Source organism: Chaetodon auriga, chromosome 24 (assembly GCF_051107435.1).
Source record: "Chaetodon auriga isolate fChaAug3 chromosome 24, fChaAug3.hap1, whole genome shotgun sequence".
Lineage (NCBI taxonomy): Eukaryota > Metazoa > Chordata > Actinopteri > Chaetodontiformes > Chaetodontidae > Chaetodon > Chaetodon auriga.
Window position 1 is genome coordinate 4339369 of NC_135097.1, and position 21281 is coordinate 4360649.

The following is a 21281-nucleotide window of genomic DNA, read 5'->3' on the forward strand; positions in this document are numbered from 1 at the left end:
GCTTCAAACAAACACGTCTAAAGGTAACACTGTTTATACCTCTGTTCCACCTCACTCAGGCCTAGTCCTCATGCACACGGGTGTTTTTAAAACATAGCTTTCACCCTGCATTTTGACCTTTCGTCCACACAAACGCAGTTTTATGTCGCAGGTGACGGTGGTCAGAAAATCCGCTTGCATTATTGATGTGTGGACAGCGAAACGATTTTGGTGTTCGTACACTTACTTACATTCATCCATTGTTGATACATCTGCCAGCATCGTGGCTCTGCTGTCCAGCCTTTAGATGATCCGACAAGCAGGTCGTTTGAAGCATACTGAGGTGTTTTGTCGGATAGATCTGAACATGCTTGCAATTACACCACGTACTGTATTTTCTTTGAGTCTTTGCTCGTAGTAAAGCTGGCCAGTGAGTAATACGATGTAGGTAGTGTTTGCAGATGAACAATAGGTTTATGTTAATGAAAAACGGCGCATGGAAAAACAATTTCAGCCTGACTCATAAGCTAAAGGTGAACCGTTTTGTACGTAGCTGCAGCCTCTAACACTGGTGGATGCTCAAATGACTCATTAGGCTTTTAAATGAATCATTAATCTTAATCTTCCTGCTGAACGCCAGCGTGTGATGGATAATAACTGTTTATACCGCTGATGCAGCCAATTAGCCGTTGTTCATTTGAGACAAAAAGATAGAAATTCAGACAGTGAGAAGGCTTTATTTTTTGGATTGACCTTTCATACAGATGTGCCTAAATACATTCACATCACTATTTCAAGCATTATAATAAAAAATGTGTCCAGTGTTTGCGATTAAAGTTTCAGGAACTTGTTAGTAAAGCTTCAGGGAAGTTGAATCTAATTGTTTTAGAAATAAACAGCTGCTTTATTTCAAAAAGCAATTTCAGTTCAACAGCTTCACTAATCAGTTATTCGAGCTCTGGCATGTCTTCATATTGTCCATCTTCCTCCTGCCTCCTCTCCTCCTCTAGCTTCTTCCTCTCCTCCTCCGCCTTCTTCCTCTCCTCCATCGCCTTCTTCATCTCCTCCTCCACCTCCTTCCTCTTTACATCTTCGCTTTTCTTCTTCTGCTCATCTCCATCCTTCTCCTGCGTTTTATTCTTCGGCGTGTCGTAGGCCCACTCCTCGTCCGAGTCGCTGATGTCGTCATCATCGATGTCCCAATCGGGTTGATACGACTCGTTGGTTTCGGCCGAGTCCTCTACGGGTTCGGGCTCAGGTTTGTAGTTGGGGTCCTCCAGTTTGCCCCAGGCCACCTGGTCAGCCTTGCGGAGGATAATCTCCACCTTGGATGGGACCATGTTGATCGAGCTCTGTTTGATGTCTATCACCTGAAGGTAAGACAAGTCAAAGAAAAGAATTTGATGAAAATTTGCTTTACATTCAGCTGTTACAGAGCACCCCAGATTCTTGAAAACATAGGATTGTATTAGCAGCAGGTGAGCTAATCACTGGTTGCAGGTACTCACGCCCCAGAAGTGGAAGTCCCTCTTGAAAATCTTACTGTCCTCAAACTGGATTTGGCATGAGAGCTACAGAGGATGAAAAGAGACAAATGAAAAAAAAAAAGAGAATAAAGAGATAAATTTCTTATTGCGTTTAATGCATAAATGTGTACATTGTTGACCTCTTCCTTTTGATTTCTGAGCATATCTGATTAGTTTACTTATTAACGTGAGCAAAAAAATTTCAATGCTAAAAAAAACCTTTAGTAATACATGCTTTATTTTTTTATAAGCTAAACAACTTTCTATGTAAGTTAGTAATAAAACTTTTGGTGGCTTATCAATGTGAGCTAACCCCCCCCCCCCCCCAAAAAAAAAAAAAATACAAAGAAAAATCCTGTAGTAATCCATGCTTGTTTTTTTTAAGCTAACCAACTTTCTATATCAATAATAAACACTAACGAAAAAATTACAAAATTTCAAAAAAAATCCCTTAGGAATACATGCTTGTTTTTTCTGAGCAAGTCAACTTTCTATACTAGTAATAAAAACTAAAAAAAAAAAAAAATTCAAACCCCCCAAAAATGCCTTACTAATACATGCTTGTTTTGAAGTTAACCAAAAAAAATTTTTCAGTCCCCCAAAAAATGCCTTACTAATACATGCTTGTTTTTTTAAGTTAAACAACTTTCTATATCGGTAATAAAAACAAAAACAAAAAGAAAAAATTTCAACCCCCCAAAAAAAGCCTTACTAATACATGCTTTTTTTTCAGCTCACCAAAAAAATTTTTTCAATCCCCCAAAAAATGCCTTACTAATACATGCTTGTTTTTTTAAGCTAACCAACTTTCTATATCGGTAATAAAAACTAAAAAAAAAAAAAAAATTTAACAAAATTCCAAAAAAGTCCCTTACTAATACATGCTTGTTTTTTTTTTACGCTGAACCACCTTCTATATCGATAATAAAAACTAAAAAAAAATTTTAAAAATTCAACCCCCCAAAATATGCCTTACTAATACATGCTTATTTTTTTGAGCTGAATCACTTGCTATATCGGGAATAAAAATAAAAAAAAATTAAAAAAAACTTGACAAAACTCCATAAAAATCCCTTACTAATACATGCTTTTTTTAAGCTAACCAAAAAAAATTTTTCAATCCCCCCAAAAATGCCTTACTAATACATGCTTGTTTTTTTTAAGTTAAACAACTTTCTATATTGGAAATAAAAACTACATTTTTTTTTTGACAAAACTCCCAAAATATGCGTTACTAATACATGCTTGTTTTTTTAAGATACCCAAATAAAAAAATTTCAAACCCCCAAAAAATCCCTTAGTAATACATGCTTGTTTTTTCTGAGCAAGTCAACTTTCTGTATTAGTAATAAAACTAAAAAAAAAAAAAAAAGTTTCTAACCCCAAAAAAATGCCTGACTAATACATGCTTTTTTTCAGCTCACCAAAAAAAAAAAATTTTTTTCAAACTCCCCAAAAATCCCTTAGTAATACATGCTTGTTTTTTCTGAGTAAGTCAACTTTCTGTATTAGTAATAAAAACTAAAAAAAAAAAAAAAAAAAATTTCAAACCCCCCAAAAAATGCCTTACTAATACATGCTTTTTTTTCAGCTGACCAAAAAAATTTTTTTTGTCAAATCCCGAAAAAAACGCCTTACTAATAAATGCTTGTTTTTTCTGAGCAAGTCCACTTTCTGTATTAGTAATAAAAACTAAAAAAAAAAAAAAAATTTTAAACCCCCAAAAAATGCCTTACTAATACATGCCTTTTTTCAGCTCACCAAAAAAAATTTTTTTTCAAACCCCCAAAAAATCCCTCAGTAATACATGTTTGTTTTTTCCGAGCAAGTCAACTTTCTGTATTAGTAATAAAAACTAAAAAAAAAAAAAAAAAAATTTCAACCCCCCCAAAAAATGCCTTAACAATACATGCTTTTTTCAGCTCACCAAAAAAAAATTTTTTTTTCAAACCCCCAAAAAATCCCTCAGTAATACATGTTTGTTTTTTCCGAGCAAGTCAACTTTCTGTATTAGTAATAAAAACTAAAAAAAAAAAAAAAAAATTTCAACCCCCCAAAAAATACCTTACTAATACATGCCTTTTTTCAGCTCACCAAAAAAAATTTTTTTCCAAACCCCCAAAAAATCCCCTGGTAATACACGCTTGTTTTTTCTGAGCAAGTCCACTTTCTGTATTAGTAATAAAAACTAAAAAAAACATAAAAATTTTAAACCCCCAAAAAATGCCTTACTAATACATGCCTTTTTTCAGCTCACCAAAAAAAATTTTTTTCCAAACCCCCAAAAAATCCCCTGGTAATACACGCTTGTTTTTTCTGAGCAAGTCCACTTTCTGTATTAGTAATAAAAACTAAAACAAAAAATTTCAACCCTCCAAAAAGTACCTTACTGAGCAAAAAGGGGGATGCCTCATGTCCTCCACCAGGGGCCACTGCTCGTGAGGATTCACTGACTCCAACCACTAAAACTCCACCTAGGTCACCATCTCCAACTGCCCAAACTCCGTCTAGCTCATCATCTTCACTGGGTATCCCATCACCATCCTCCCCCCTTCTGGAGTTTACTGACCAAATGAACAAACTTGTCAGCGCGGGTATCAGACTTACCCCTCGCCCATATGGGGTCCTGTCCCCCCAAATTCCACCCCGCCCCCTACAACCACCCTGTCCCCCTCCACCACCACAGCGCCGACGGGCACCACCTCCACCCCCTCCACGGCTTGATCTGAACCTACTCCAGTCCCCTAGTAAGAGCCCAGCACAGCCACCTATTTGTGTTGGTAACTGATGTGTTCCGGGTCCAGCTTTTAAGGCAAATGTTATGCCTGACTTTTCCAAGGAAAAGCCAGGGCCCATTGTGCCGGAAGCAGTGATTCATGTCTCAATAGGTAGGAGGAGAAGATCGGCCCATCTCTCCAGAAACATCACATCATCGAATTTAACATGTATTCCACATCAGCCACAGTATGTTCTAAAACATGGGGATGTTGGACTTTTTAGCACATTTAATTTAGCCCTTTTAAATGTTAGGTCTTTGGCAGGCAAATCATTCTTAATCAATGACTTTATCATCAAGCACAAGCTTGATTTTATGTTTTTAACTGAAACTTGGTTAGGACAAGATAACAGCGCAGCAGTTCTCAATGAGTCAGCCCCTCCGAACTTCAGTTTCATAAGTGAAGTAAGGATGCATAAGAGAGGAGGTGGAGTCGCCATTTTGTTTAATGATAGCATTCAATTCAGCAGAGTCTCTTATGGTCAGTTTGAATCTTTTGAATATGTTGCCATTCAATCTAAGTCTCCCTGTCGATCAGTCTTCGTAACCATCTACAAGCCTCCAAAATACAATGCAAAGTTTTCCGATGAGTTTGCCAATCTACTGTCTGTTGTTTGTATTGATTTTGACTGTGTTGTGTTAGTGGGTGACTTCAACATTCATGTTGATAATCTCAAAGATGGATGTGCTAAAGAACTTCTAAACATCCTGGATCATTTTGGCCTATCTCAGCACGTAACACATTCAACACATAACAAAGGGCATATATTAGATTTGGTTATTTCCAAAGGGCTCAATATCTCTGAGGTTGTGGTGATGGATGTTGCTCTTTCTGATCATTACTGTGTGTCATTTAAAATGGCCTTACCTGCTACTCTTAACAAAAGTGGAACAGAGGTAATCAAAAAGCGTTATATTAATGATAACACCTGTGCAGTCTTTACTCAGTGTTTTACACCATCACCAACACTGCCCTCAGCTTCAACTGATGACCTTGTAAATAGTTTCAGTTCCAAAGTTATGGCTATTATTGACTCCATCGCCCCAGTTAAGACAAAAGTTTTATCAGGAAGGAAAAAGACACCTTGGAGAAACACCACACTGGTCAAAGTCCAGAAAAGAGTCTGCAGACAGGCAGAGCGCAGGTGGTGAAAAACTAAACTCCAGGTTCATTATGAGATTTACAAAAACAGTCTCCACACCTATAACCATGAACTAAAGAAAGCAAGGCAAGCATTCTTCTCAGAGATTATCAACAGAAACTGTAATAATGCCCGCACTTTGTTTTCTGTTGTGGATAGACTGACAAACCCCACAGCATCAGTCCCTCCTGAGCTGCTATCCAACAAGTCATGCAATGAATTTGCAGCCTTTTTTACAGATAAAATTTCAAGGATAAGACAAACAGTGTGCAGCTCCAGCTCAGGCAAAATGATAAGTCCATCTGTGCCTTCTTGTTCTACAGTTAATCTAGCACATTTTAAACTTCTAGATCATACAAGGCTGGCAGAAACTGTATCACAGTTAAAATCCACAACATGCTGCCTTGATACTCTGCCAACAAACTTTTTTAAAAATGTCTTTAATTGCATAGCTCCAGATGTGTTGCAGATTATAAATAATTCTCTTCAGTCTGGTCACTTTCCCCAGGCCTTGAAAACTGCAGTAATAAAACCTCTCCTAAAAAAGACTAATCTGGATGCTTCAGCGATAAGTAACTACAGGCCAATATCAAATCTTCCCTTTCTAGGAAAAATTATTGAAAGGGTTGTTTTTCAACAAATGCATGCTTTCATGATGCAGAACAATCTTTTTAATGCATTTCAGTCTGGATTTCGTCCACACCACAGTACTGAGACTGTACTTATCAAAGTTTTAAATGACATACATCTGAATAATGATGCTTCCAAAACCTCAGTCTTAGTATTATTGGATCTCAGTGCTGCCTTTGATACAGTTGATCATGACATACTTCTTGACAGACTGGAAAAGTGGGTGGGACTTACTGGCACTGTACTACACTGGTTCAAATCTTACTTACAAGATAGAGACTACTTTGTGTCAATTGGTGAGCATGTGTCTGAACGACAAAAGATGATGTGTGGGGTGCCACAAGGGTCCATTCTCGGACCACTTCTTTTCAATATCTACATGTTGCCCCTAGCTCAGATCATGGAGCAACATAATATTTCTTATCATACTTATGCAGATGATACACAACTTTATATTTCTGTGTCATCACATGACTACAGTCCCTTACTTTCACTGAGTGACTGTATTCATCAAATCAATGAGTGGATGTGCCAGAATTTTCTTCAGCTTAATGCAGATAAGACAGAAGTGATTGTATTTGGCCCCAAAAATGAAAGGTCAAAGATCAATGCTCACCTTAATTCCATGTCACTGACAACAACAGATAAAGCCAGAAATCTTGGTGTAATTATTGATTCTGACCTGAATTTTAACAGCCAGTTAAAGCTCATTACCAAATCAGCCTACTACCACCTGAAAAATCTAACCAGAATTAAGGGATGTCTGTCCAAAGAAGACATGGAAAAACTGGTTCATGCATTTATTTTCAGTAGGTTGGACTATTGCAATGGAGTCTTTACTGGCCTAAACAAAAAATCAATTAGGCAACTACAGCTGATTCAAAATGCTGCTGCACGAGTCCTTACAAACACCAGAAAAATGGACCATATTACACCAGTCCTCAGATCACTACATTGGCTTCCTGTGAATCAAAGAATAGACTTCAAAATCTTACTGTTGGTCTACAAAGCATTAAATGGTCTAGGACCAAAATATATTGTAGATTTATTAACTCCATATGAAGTATCCAGACCTCTCAGGTCATCAGGGACAGGTCTATTGTGTGTTCCCAGAATGAGAACCAAACAAAGTGAAGCAGCTTTCAGTTATTATGCTCCTCACCTGTGGAACACTCTCCCTGCACACCTGAGGTCTGCACCAACTGTCAGCTCATTTAAATCAGAGTTGAAAACATTATTATTCGCTACAGCTTTTACTTAAAGTAATCATTTTAAATGCTAGATTATTGTCTTAAACACTAAATTATTGTCTTTTACTGGCTTCCTTTAATTGTATTTTATTTTTATTCTTCTATCTTTCTTTGAAATGTATGATTTTAATGTATTTTTATGCTTCTGTAAAGCACTTTGAATTGCCTGGTGTATGAATTGTGCTATACAAATAAATTTGCCTTGCCTTGCCTTGCCTTACTAATACATGCCTTTTTTCAGCTCACCAAAAAAAATTTTTTTCCAAACCCCCAGAAAATCCCTCAGTAATACATGTTTGTTTTTTCCGAGCAAGTCAACTTTCTGTATTAGTAATAAAAACTAAAAAAAAAAAAAAAAAAAATTTCAACCCCCCAAAAAATACCTTACTAATACATGCCTTTTTTCAGCTCACCAAAAAAAAATTTTTTCCAAACCCCCAAAAAATCCCCTAGTAATACACGCTTGTTTTTTCTGAGCAAGTCCACTTTCTGTATTAGTAATAAAAACTAAAACAAAAAATTTCAACCCCCCAAAAAATGCCTTACTAATACATGCCTTTTTTCAGCTCACCAAAAAAATTTTTTTTTTCAAACCCCCAAAAAATCCCTCAGTAATACATGTTTGTTTTTTCCGAGCAAGTCAACTTTCTGTATTAGTAGTAAAAACTAAAAAAAAAAAAAAAAAAATTCAAACCTCCCCAAAAAATGCCTTACTAATACATGCTTTTTTTTTCAGCTGACCAAAAAAATTTTTTTTTGTCAAATCCCGAAAAAAACGCCTTACTAATAAATGCTTGTTTTTTCTGAGCAAGTCAACTTTCTGTATTAGTAATAAAAACAAACAAACAAACAAACAAAAATTTCAACCCCCCAAAAAATACCTTACTAATACATGCCTTTTTTCAGCTCACCAAAAAAAATTTTTTTCCAAACCCCCAGAAAATCCCTCAGTAATACATGCTTGTTTTTTCCGAGCAAGTCAACTTTCTGTATTAGTAATAAAAACTAAAAAAAAAAAAAAAAAAAAATTTCAACCCCCCAAAAAATACCTTACTAATACATGCCTTTTTTCAGCTGACCAAAAAAAATTTTTTTCCAAACCCCCAAAAAATCCCCTAGTAATACACGCTTGTTTTTTCTGAGCAAGTCCACTTTCTGTATTAGTAATAAAAACTAAAACAAAAAATTTCAACCCCCCCAAAAATGCCTTAACAATACATGCTTTTTTTCAGTTCGCCAAAAAAAAAAATTTTTTTTTTCAAACCCCCAAAAAATCCCTTAGTAATATATGCTTGTTTTTTCTGAGCAAGTCAACTTTCTGTATTAGTAATAAAAACTAAAAAAAAAAAAAAGAAAAATTCAAACCCCCAAAAAATGCCTTACTAATACATGCGTGTTTTTTTATTTTTTATTTATTTATTTTTTTTTTTTTTACAAAAACCCAAAAAATCCCTTAGTAATACATGTTTGTTTTTTAAGCTAACCAATTTTATATATCGGGAATAAAAACTAAAAAAAAAAGAAAAAGAAAAAAAATTTACAACCCCCCAAAAAATGCCCTGCTAATACATGCTTTTTTTCAGCTCACCAAAAAAAATTTTTTTTTTCAAACCCCCAAAAAATCCCTTAGTAATACATGCTTGTTTTTTCTGAGCAAATCAACTTTCTATACTAGTAATAAAAACTTAAAAAAAAAAAAAAAAAATTCAAACCCCCAAGAAATGCCTTACTAACACATGCGTGTTTTTTTTAAGCTAACATTTTTTATTTTTTTTTTTTACAAAAACCCAAAAATCCCTTAGTAATGCATCCTTATCCTACCAACAGTTATACACTCCAGAGAATCCAGAAATTAATATAGAAAAAATTCAGAAATATTTAGAAAACAAAAAACTACCTGAGGTAACAAAAGATCAAAATACTCAGCTGACCAAGCCAATAACAGAGCAGGAACTAGGAGAAACCATAAGACAGACTAAAAATGAGAAATGCCCAGGTTCCGATGGTTTTACCAATGAATTTTATAAGGAATTTCAAGAGGAGATAATACCACTCCTATGTAGAGTGTTTAATTGGGCCCTAGACAATAAAGAGTTTCTGGGTTTTTCTCTAATAGGCATCTGAGTGACAACGTTAGAAGGACAATAAATATAATGGAATACTCGCAAAAAATAAAACAACAATTACTGATGTTAACGTTCGACGCTGAAAAGGCCTTTGACAGGGTATTGTGGCCCTTTATATTTGAAACATGTAAAAAATTCAAATTTCATGAAAAATTCATAAGCTGGCTACAAATGATGTATAAATCTCCAAATGCAAGAATTCGAGTAAATGGAACCCTGTCAACATCCACCAAACTCCTAAGAGGGACACGACAGGGGGACCCCCTCTCCCCCTTGATCTTCATTTTAGCGATAGAGCCATTGGCAGAAAAAATAAGAAGTAATAATAAGGTACAAGGAATACAGATTGGGCAGGATGAACACAAATTGGCAATGTACGCAGATGATGTAATTCTCTATTTAACTAATATAAATCAATCATTTCCGGAAGTGGTGGAAGAAATTACAGTGACCTATCGGGGTATAAATTAAACACAAATAAATCAGAGGCAATGGCAGTAGGCCAACCAATATCCCAAGATATTCAATTAAATTATCAATTTAAATGGAAACAAAGTAAATTAAAATATTTAGGAGTTATTATCCCTAAAGATTTACATAAATTATATGAGTACAATTTTGGCATACTCGAAAATAATTTTAAACAAGACTTGCAAAGATGGTTAATTATACCATTGTCAATTACTGGAAGAAATGAAATAGTTAAAATGAACATCTTGCCAAGATTTGTCTTTCGATTTCAAAATTTGCCAATCTTTATCCCTCAAAATAATTTTAATAAATGGGATAAATTATTATGTAACTTTATATGGGGAGGAAGAAAAGCCTGAATTAAATTAAAGACAAAAAAAAAAAATATCTGGAGGATTAGCTTTACCAAACCTAATAAACTATTATATGGCTGCTCAAATAAAATCAATCCTAGCCTGTATGAATAATAACCATTTAGCAAAATGGAGGAAAATGGAAACCTCACAAATGGGGATACCACTGAATGAACTTGCATTTAATAAAATAAACAATACAATTGCTGAAAAAAATGATAATATCTGTACAAAAAACACTATAAGAGCCTGGGTAAAAATTGCACGAAAAAAACAACTCCAGAACGACTTGGTCTATCTGAAAGAAATTGCCACAGATGCAGACTTTAAACCCAGTATAATTGAGAACTCATTTAAAATATGGGCTGGTAAAGGATTGATCAGATTTAGCCAGATAATTACAAACAAGGGAGTAGATACATTCGAGAATATTTCAAAAAGGTTTAACCTTCCAAACTCTCAGTTCTATAAATACCTACAGGTAAGAAGCTATTTGATAAAAACAATGGGATATAATAAAACCTTGAATGATATACACCCTCTAATAAAATATAGAATTAATACATATAATAAATGAAACTCTAAGAATATACTGGGACAAATATACAGAATTATCGATTGTGAGGAAAAGCGCGACAGACTTACAGCTTTGTCGAACTGGGAAAAGGAATTACATATAACTATAACAGCAGAAGATTGGACATATGTGCACTAGTACCTGGAAAACAACAAGCTCCTTATTTTGGAGGGAGTTTTCCTGGAAGGTGCAAATGCGATATTTTAAAACACCTATTATCCAGTCAAAATATAATAATGAAATTACAGCAAGCTGTTGGCGTAATTGTGGAGAAAATGAAGCTAATCACACTCATACACTGTATTCATGCCCCGTTTTAAATCAGTTCTGGTCCAAAGTAAAAGAGAAAATAGACAATATATTCCAACGCAACCTCTCTTTGTCTCCAAAACATATACTTCTGGGGAAATCCCCACATGTATTGTCTCTTCCATCAGATAAATACCTCTATAGAATATTAAGAATAACAACAATTAAACAGATTACTAAAAACTGGCTGAATGCAGTGGCACCACAAATTATAAAATTGAAGGAAACAATCAAGGAAATTTACGTAATGAAAAAAATAACACATAGAATAAGGAACCTAAGTGATGTTTTTGAGACAAGATGGTAAAGGATCACAAAGACTGATATAATATAAGTAATAGATAAATGGACTATGGAGGGATGAGAGGATCGATGGGGGTGCATGACAGGTTGGTGTATATACATGTCTATGAGTGTGTGTGAGGGGAAGTGGTGACTGTATACTCGAGCATGAAATTACTGAAAATTAACTTTGGGTTAGAAACAATTAGTGAAGTGTAAACATGATAAAATCTAAAGAACAGAGATAGAGATAAAAGTAATGCCAGGCCCAAACAACTACAAACAACTAAAAATAAGTACATAGTTTTGGAGGGGGGAAGTTTGTAGTTCTGTTTTTGTTTTTTTTGTTTTTTTTTCCTCTTCTTTTTTCTTATGAAACCTCAGCAATTTGGGACAGTCGAGTGATGAAAAGGATGATTGGATGGAGACGCCCCCGCCCCCACAAGAAAAAGGGGAAAAAGAAAAGGAAGAAAAAGAAAAAAAAAAAGGGGGGGGGGAACGGTTAAGAGAAATATCGATGTGTAGATGTATATGTGTATATGTGGATGAAAAATCTGTATATGTGCAACAGAACACACAGACAAGTACAAGTACGGGTGTATACCTACCCACTAATATATTTCCTTTTTATTTATTTATTTATTTATTTGGTTGTTGTGGTTGTTTTTCCTGTGCTCTAGGTGTTGTTTTATTTTTTTTTTTTAATTTTATTTTGTCTGTTAGTCGGTTTGTTTTGCTTTTTGTTTTTCTTTTTGTGCTTTGTTTTTTGTTTTGATTTGTCTTGTTTTGTTTGTTTGTTTTGTTTATGGTTATCGGCACATACATTATGTTGCTATGTATGCTTACAATTTTCAAAACTACTAAATAAAAAGTATAAAAAAAAGTAATGCATCCTTGCTTTTCAGATAACCAACTTTCTATATCTATAATAAAAACTAGAAAAAAAATAAACTTGACAAAACTCCATAAAAATGCCTTACTAATACATGCTTGTTTTTTTAAGATACCCAAATAAAAAAATTTTAAAACCCCCAAAACATGTCTTACTAATACATGCTTGATTTTTCTGAGCAAGTCAACTTTCTGTATTAGTAATAAAATCTAAAAAAAAAAAAAAAATTTTCAAACCCCCAAAAAATGCCTTACTAATACATGCTTTTTTTTCAGCTCACCAAAAAAATATTTTTTTTTTCAAACCCCCCAAAAATCCCTTAGTGATACATGCTTGTTTTTTCTGAGCAAGTCAACTTTCTGTATTAGTAATAAAATCTAAAAAAAAAAAAAAAATTTCAACCCCCCCAAAAATGCCTTACTAATACATGCTTTTTTTTTCAGCTCACCAAAAAAATATTTTTTTTTCAAACCCCCCAAAAATCCCTTAGTAATACATGCTTGTTTTTTTAAGTTAAACAACTTTCTATATTGGTAATAAAAACTAAAAAAAAAATAAAAAATTTCAAACCTCCCAAAAATGCCTTACTAATACATGCGTGTTTTTTTAAGCTAACAATTTTTTTTTTATTTTGCAAAAACCCAAAAATCCCTTAGTAATGTATCCTTGCTTTTCAGATAACCAACTTTCTATATCTGTAATAATAAAAAAAAAATAATTGACAATATCACAAAAAATCCCTTACTAATACATGCTTTTTTTTTCAGCTCACCAAAAAAAAAAATTTTTTTTTTCAAACCCCCCAAAAATGCCTTACTAATACATGCTTTTTTTTTCAGCTCACTAAAAAAAAATTTTTTTTCAAACCCCCCCAAAAATCCCTTAGTAATACATGCTTGTTTTTTCTGAGAAAGTCAACTTTCTGTATTAGTAATAAAATCTAAAAAAAAAAAAAAAATTTCAAACCCCCCAAAAATGCCTTACTAATACATGCTTTTTTTTCAGCTCACCAAAAAAAAATTTTTTTTCAAACCCCCAAAAAATCCCTTAGTAATACATGCTTGTTTTTTCTGAGCAAGTCAACTTTCTGTATTAGTAATAAAATCTTAAGAAAAAAAAAAAAAATTCAAACCCCCCAAAAATGCCTTACTAATACATGCTTTTTTTTCAGCTCACCAAAAAAAAATTTTTTTTCAAACCCCCAAAAAATCCCTTAGTAATACATGCTTGTTTTTTTTTAAGTTAAACAACTTTCTATATTGGTAATAAAAACTAAAAAAAAATAAAAAATTTCAAACCCCCCAAAAATGCCTTACTAATACATGCGTGTTTTTTTAAGCTAACAATTTTTTTTTTTATTTTGCAAAAACCCAAAAATCCCTTAGTAATGCATCCTTGCTTTTCAGATAACCAACTTTCTATATCTTTAATAAAAACTAAAAAAAAAAAAATTTGACAATATTACAAAAAATCCCTTACTAATACATGCTTTTTTTTTTCCAGCTCACCAAAAAAAAAAATTATTATTATTTTTTTTTTTCAAACCCCCAAAAAATCCCTTAGTAATACATGCTTGTTTTTTTAAGTTAAACAACTTTCTATATTGGTAATAAAAACTAAAAAAAAAAAAAATTTCAAACCCCCCAAAAATGCCTTACTAATACATGCGTGTTTTTTTAAGCTAACAATTTTTTTTTTTTTTGCAAAAACCCAAAAATCCCTTAGTAATGCATCCTTGCTTTTCAGATAACCAACTTTCTATATCTGTAATAAAAACTAAAAAAAAAAGATAAAAAATTTTGACAATATTACAAAAAATCCCTTACTAATACATGCTTTTTTTTAAGCTAACCAAAAAAATTTTTTTTTTTCAAACCCCCAAAAAATCCCTTATTAATACATGGTTGCTTTTTTAAGGTGAACCACTTTCTATATCGGTAATAAAAACTACATTTTTTTTTTTTTACAAAACCCCCAAAACATGCCTTACTAATACATGCTTGTTTTTTTTTAAGCTAACCAAAAAAAATTTTTTTTAACCCCAAAGACATCCCTTACTAATACATGCTTGTTTGTTTAAGCTAACCAACTTTCTATATTAGTAATAAAAACTAAAAAAAAAAATTCCAAACCCCAAAAAAATGGCTTACTAATACATGCTTTTTCTTTTTAAGCTAACCAAATTTTTTCAAACCCCCAAAAAATCATCCTTGTGTTTAAGATAACCAACTTGCTATATCAATAATAAAAACTTTAAATAAATATATATTTTTATACAAAAACCCAAAAAATCACTTACTAATACAAGCTTTTTTTCTGAGCGAGTCAACTTTCTATATCAGTGATAACAACTAAAAAAATTTTCTTTTTACCAAACACCAAAAAATCCCTTAGTAATACATGCTTGTTTTTTTAAGCTAACCAACTTTCTATATCAATCGTAAAAACTAAAAAAAAACTTTTTTACAAACACCCGAAAAAAAACCCTTAGTAATACATGCTTGTTTTTCAGGCTAATCAACTTTCTTTTTAGCTAGCTTAATAAATGTCTCAGAGTTAGTAAAGGACGCCTTGTTAGAAAGTGGTACCAAACACTCAGACTTTCATCATTTTCACGATGAGCTACAGTCATTACATTTTAGGGTGAAGACTAGAGTTAGGGTTTGGCAAGTCTCCAGAAAATGAATGTACGTCTATGTCATGTCCCCAAAAGTGATGAAAAGCTAATGTGTGTGTGTGTGTGTGTGTGTGTGTGTGTGTGTGTGTGTGTGTAACACTCACCACTGTCCGGTTGGCCTCTATGCAGGACAGCTCTGGGTTTGTGTTCTTGGCGTAAATCGTCACAACAATGTTATTTCCCGTCTGGTGCCAATCATGTCGACACGCCACCTTCTTCTTGTCCTGCAAACACACACAAAGCTCAGTGTGAGGCTCACGTTCCTCTCACAGGTTTCTGTTTGAATGACGACTTATTTTAGGAGAATCAATCAATGATCCCTGTAAACATTGAGCAGTTTAAGGCTTTGTGGTTCTTTTCGTTCCACAATAAACATGTGACATGTATTTCCAAGGTTTCATTTACCTCCGTTAGTCTCTGCTTAAATGGAGGTGGACAAAATATCAGAAACACCTTTAACAGCGTTAGCTCAGTGTACCTAACTGTGACGAAGAATCACAGGCTTGTTCTCCTGTTTTGCACCAAAATCTGTACAAAAAAGGACCATTTGTTGTCGTTTCTGCATTCCGCAGCTGTTTTGTCAGGTCATGTCTGGCTACGCTTCCTGCTAACTTGGTTTTGTTCTACCTTCCGCTCATGTGGCGTCCCCCCCAGGTGCCGTCTACCTGCTTTGGGACCCAGCGGTGTTTCCCTGTAGTGCAGCCCTTCTGGTCGAGAAAAGCGTTGAAATCTATTGTCTTTATGCAGCAGCAGCTCCAGTATTTATACCTGAAGAAGAAGCAAATTGACAGATGTTGGAAAGAGCTCAGGATATGGACAACCTGACTGAATCTTATGTAATGAAACGAATCAAGCGAGCAGCACTTTCACCACATGAATGAGAGAAATGCTCATAAACTTCATGGGATTCAAAGAGCAGCTTTACTTCCAAAGTCTGTTTGTAATGTTGCAGATTTGTTTTTAATTACTGAGCTTTAATTAAGTTTCTGATCTTGCTTTTTTTCTGTTTTGGCTTTCATGTTTCTCGTTCTGCTAACATGGCCTTCAGTTCTTGTTTTGTTTACGTTTCCCCTTTGTAGAAACGATCTAATTATGGTTTTGAAAAGAGAGTTATGCAAATAAAGATCGTAATTATGATTTTGTTCCAGTGGATTATGCATAATGTCTTTGTAACATCCGGAGTGAAGCAGTGGAAACATGCAGCCGTGTCTCCGTGTCTCACCCCTCGTGGAAAACAGGACCTCCCGGGTGGTGGACGCAGACCTCCATGTCTGTCTCTGGGCCTTGAAATGTCTGAACAGACAAACACAATGACGATCAATAATGTGGAACAGGTTAGTTTCTCCTTCCACCATCATAAAGTGGCCAGTCAATTGTGTGTTTGTCATGATCAATGAAAATCAACATTTTCTGCCAAAGCTGGAACAGTTTTCATTATTTTACTTTAAAGATTTCACAATGATGCTGAGTTTAAAACTATGATTGTTACTTATTTAGTCATAAATATCTGCTGTTACAGAAAAAATACTTTCTAATAATATTTCAATTTGAAGTTTTCAGGAGCTGGAAACAGTCATACCTTCCTCTGTGATCTGGAAAACAGCATTAAAAACTACGCTAAGTTACATACGTGGTCTTACTACAATGTAAAAGCACTTAACGACCGATAAAGGTTTTGTATTTATTCAAATTATTTTCAAGTATTAAATTATGGTTGTAAGGCAGAAAGATGAACTAATTTCAACAACCTCATGTATCATTGGATTAAAGCTACAACTTCATGTTTTATAAGATGTTTTGTGTATAAAAGTAAAATACTGAGCTGAAGCATGGAGCCAGAACAGGTTATTTTTTACGTGCTGTTGCCTGCTTTGGCCACTAGATGGAGCTGTTACTCAGCTTTACAAACAGGAGTGATAAACTGAAACACTGGGCAGCTTCAGCTTTTCTGAGGATGATGAAGATGAAGAAACACTCACTGTTTTACATCCTGTGTTCTTGCATCGCGTCCCCTGCATGACGGCCTGACTCTCTGTGGGAAGAGGAGAGAAAAGGAAATCAGAGCTGCAGCAGCATCTTCGTCATCGGGTTTTATTTTTGTAAAAAAAAAAAAAAAGACAAGTGAGAAATATTCCAAGTTAGAAAAATTGTTTTTCAACAAAGGTTTGACATAAACAGTGTTTTTGGATCCAATTTTGCATCAAACTTACACAAACACACATAAACTCCTGATCTCTCCGCCTGTTTTCAATGCGATGTTTCAAGCATTTTCTAAAATAAAGCCTCATTTTTCTTGATTTCAGTCTCTTTTCTTGCCTGCAGCAATTTCTCGACTTGTCAGTGTTTCTTATTTTTTTCAAATTTGCAAATATCTGATGTATCAGTATCATGATTGGGTGTGAAAGGGGCATCCTGGAGAGGCTCAGCTGTTCACAAGCGAGGACAGAGCGAGGTTTGTGAACACATGACTGGATGAAGGACGTTACTACATGAGCTCAGGAACACTTTCAGGTTCACTACTGTTCAATCGTTGAATCACTTTTACACACACTGCTAAATGCAGACTAAAGCGAGACCTGCTTTAAAAGAATCACCTTCATATCAAGTCATTTTTATAATTAAAGTGTCATTTTGACGAAAACTGTCTTTAAAGTTTCATTTTCTTGTAAAACGTTGAGAAATGTGAGCGCACAGGATGAATAATTCAACCTGTTTTTAACACAAATCATTTGAAGGTTTGTTGTCTTGATGCAACCTGATTTATTTGGTCTCGTTTTAAGACACAGAAGCTCCGTTTGAGAAACCTCCTCAAACAAACTGAATTCTTTTTCTTTAATATTACGATGATCTGTTTTCTTTATCATTTAAAGTCAGAAATGATTGAATAAGAATGTGATTTTGGTAACAGTTTATAATAAAGCATGTATTAACCGTTAACTACCTGATTATCAGCAGCATCCTGGCCTTTTATTTAGTCTTTATAAATCACCTAATAATGCTTTATTTTGCATGACGATTTTCGACTGGGCCAATGACGAGTTTTCCCTCAGTAACCTCCTGATTATTGCTTATTGATGGTCAGTAAAGAAGCTGTTCTCATTAACCCAGAATAAAGCATTAATAAGTGCTTTATGAGGGCCAATAAACAGCAATTTAATGGTGATTTTTTACCAGATTCAAAGAGTTTTTTGTCAGTCAGAGGTGTGTTCAGGAACAGCAAAAAAGAAGGGGAAAAACCAGCTCCACACATGCACTGACCTTTACTCTCTTTCTCTGCTTTCTTGCTGATGTCCAGTTTCTCCAGCACCTGAGCCAGCGAGGCAGACACTTTGTGTGGCAGCTTGGTCTTAGGCTCGTCTGAACTGCACACACACACACACACACACACACACACACACACACACACACACACGCGCACAGACACACACACACGTTAACGCACAAACGGATGCTGGGAAATGAACTCAGAGGCGTCAACAGAGGCGAGCAGACTGATCCGTGGTGTTCTCCACTCAATTATTTATTCCAGGAAGGCTGCAGGCGGCCTCAGCCTCACCTCCGAGTGGATGCATCTGCAGGAGCAGCTGCACGCATGTGACCAACGGAAAGGTGGACGCAAAAGGACAAATTCCACTTATCTTATGCAAATTGGAAAGAGAGGTGGATTAAAAACACACACCTGGGTCTCTCTCTCTGCATCTTCTCAGCAGATTTGGGGCCCTGGTAGATGATCTCCTGGCCGTTGCTGTGTTTAATCAAGCCTTTGTCGGAGGACACCTCCGGCAGCAAAGGCTCCTGGGGCTTCACGTTGTTGTGGCGCCCGCGGGTGCAGCCCTGCGTCGGAAGCAGAGCGGTTAGTCTGATTCACGGAGGAAGAAACTCAACAATACTACACTGTGAAAATACTCTGCTACAAGTTCAAGTCGTGCACTGAAACTGTTGCTTAAGTATAATCAGGAAAATGAACTTAAAGTATTAAAAGTGTGCGTTCATGTAAAAGCAGGATTTTACTGTTGTAGTTGGTGGAGGTGGAGCTCATTTTCAACTGTTTTGTAGAAACTGCAGCTTTTCCTGATGGATTAATCTGCTGATCACTTTCTGCATCCATCCATCGATTGTTTGTTTGGTTTGTAAAAACAATCAAATTTGTGAGACATTTTCAGGATCCTGAGCTGCTGTTACCTTGATGGAGAGAAACTCGGAGAAGTCTGTTGTCCTTTTCTTACAGCAGGACCAACCCTGGACAAAGACGCACCAATGAGACATTTTCTAAAATCCTGCTGAATAAAAGTGTTTTTATTTGTGTGCTTATGTATTAGCTGTACCTTCAGAGCGTCGTGAAAGATGGGGACACCTGGATGGAAGACGCAGGCGTCTTTTGGAGGATAAAGGAAGACACAGTGAGTCTTTAAATGGACGCTCAGTCAGCAGGGACAACCAGCTGTCCACACAGAGCTGACAGGTGTCCCATAAAAGGAAGCCGGTTGCTAGAAAGACTTCCAGAGCCACGTGGCCCTGTGATGCATGCTAGGCTAGCTCGCGCAGCACATATGACAACTTCTGTGACTTTTCCAGCTTTTCCCAGTAAACCCAGATCACTGGTTTCCTGTCCACCTGCCCAGAAGAGGTCGAACCCTCAAACTCACTCACACTGCACACTCTAACTTGTCTTTTTGTTGTGAATTTGCCAAATCTGAACCCCAACTTTACATTAATGTGGATATTAAGACCAAAAAACACCAATACATCTGGTCACAAGAGAATACTTTCAAAATAAAAGCAGATCAAAGACTGAAATAGTGTTAGTGGTGGTTAAATATTACTTGCAGTGTGAATAAAAATCATTTTTTCAGGGAAAATAGGCCTAAATGAAGCTTGCAGATGCATTTTTGATCTGTTGAAGTTACACAAACTGAACCTCGATGAAGGAAATCAAACCTAAAGATGGCGAGCATCTGCTAACTCTGTAAGAACAAGACTGACGTCCACTGAGGCTTCACGTCCTCGGTGAAACCAGCCTGGACTGTCTGAATTAAAAGAGCAGAAGAAGAAACAGGGAGGATCTCACCGTCCTCGTTCTTGTCGGCGTCAAACTTGACTCCACAGCCTTTGTTGTAGCACAGCAGAGCCATGTTGGCCTGTTGGTTTGGGGGATTTCTTCCTCACTGTTCGTCTCTTGTTCGGGTGTCTTCCTCCCGCCCGGCGGTCTCCGGCTCTTAAAGCTTTGCTCTGACTTCCAGAAGTTTCTCCAGCCGGTCGGAAAGGAGGAGTCCAGGCAGGGTGATCGCACTGTGGAGAGATCAGAAAGAGAGAGGGGGTCTCTCCGCCGGTCTCTGGTTTGGGCCTGGCTGAATGAAAGATAAAAATAGCAGCTCACCTCCCTCCTCTCAGTTTACAGCTGTCACAACTTATCTGAGGTGGGGGCTGACATTCCTCCTGCCGAGCGCTGGCTGTGACAAACAGGCCTGCTGTGGACGACTACTGCTGCATTTCTGTCACTTTGCTCAGAATCGCGCTTTTATTTTCCCACGAGAAGCAGCCTGTGCTGTTCCACCTGCTGGACGTTTAGCCAAGATGCTAAAAAACACATTTTAATTCAGGCATTTCTGGATTTCAGGTCAACAAGAGTCAAATCAATGTCTCTGTCTGAAACCACGAGCATTAAGTGTTATTGACCCACAGGTCCACTAGAGGGCAGTGTGTCAGTGTCACGTTTTGCCTCGACTAAGCGTGAAAAGTACACGCCTGCGTGAAGGTGCAGTGCCAGCAGGGGGCGATAACGTTGGGAACAAAGGTCAAACATAAAGACTGAGAAAGTTCGTGCACGTCGGACGTCAGAGTGGAAGGATCAGTCATCACAGGACGTCCACCGAGGAGACGAGAGCTCGTGACAACAGCGAGGACACCTGCGTATGGAAGTTAACATATATAACGTACTTACGCGACGTAACAAACTTCACTCACGTCAAACACATGATGTCATGTACATAACGTACTAAATTATGCAACTAACGTTTTAACCCAAACCACCATCTTTTCCTAAACCTAATCAAGCAGTTTTGTTGCCTGAACATAACCAAGCAGTCGTGCTGTCTAAACTTAACCAAACTGCGACGTCACCTGAGGCGTTTCACAGCGAGTCTTGTTTTGAAAGTGTAACCGGACGTGACCGACATGTTGTTTTGACGTCTAGGCGACACAAAACGTGACTCTGACACGTTGGATGGGAAAACGTCAAACTAAAACTTACAATTCCTCATTTCCACTGCGTATTCACTGTTTTTACTGCCT

The 21281-nt window shown here is 36.0% G+C and overlaps 1 protein-coding gene across 1 annotated transcript; it reads right to left on the bottom strand.

Annotated features, from left to right (window-relative positions):
- Positions 1-676: 676 nt before the first annotated feature.
- LOC143317090 (cysteine and histidine-rich domain-containing protein 1) lies at positions 677-20530 on the bottom strand. The gene is made up of 11 exons (XM_076725043.1): positions 20059-20530; positions 19316-19365; positions 19173-19229; positions 18670-18824; positions 18249-18352; positions 16970-17022; positions 16213-16283; positions 15656-15758; positions 15095-15214; positions 1488-1550; positions 677-1349 (listed from the first exon to the last, which is right to left on the bottom strand). Exons 1-11 carry the CDS (start codon positions 20120-20122, stop codon positions 927-929), a joined length of 1263 nt encoding a protein of 420 aa, XP_076581158.1. The 5' UTR covers positions 20123-20530; the 3' UTR covers positions 677-926.
- Between the last annotated feature and the right edge of the window lie 751 nt (positions 20531-21281).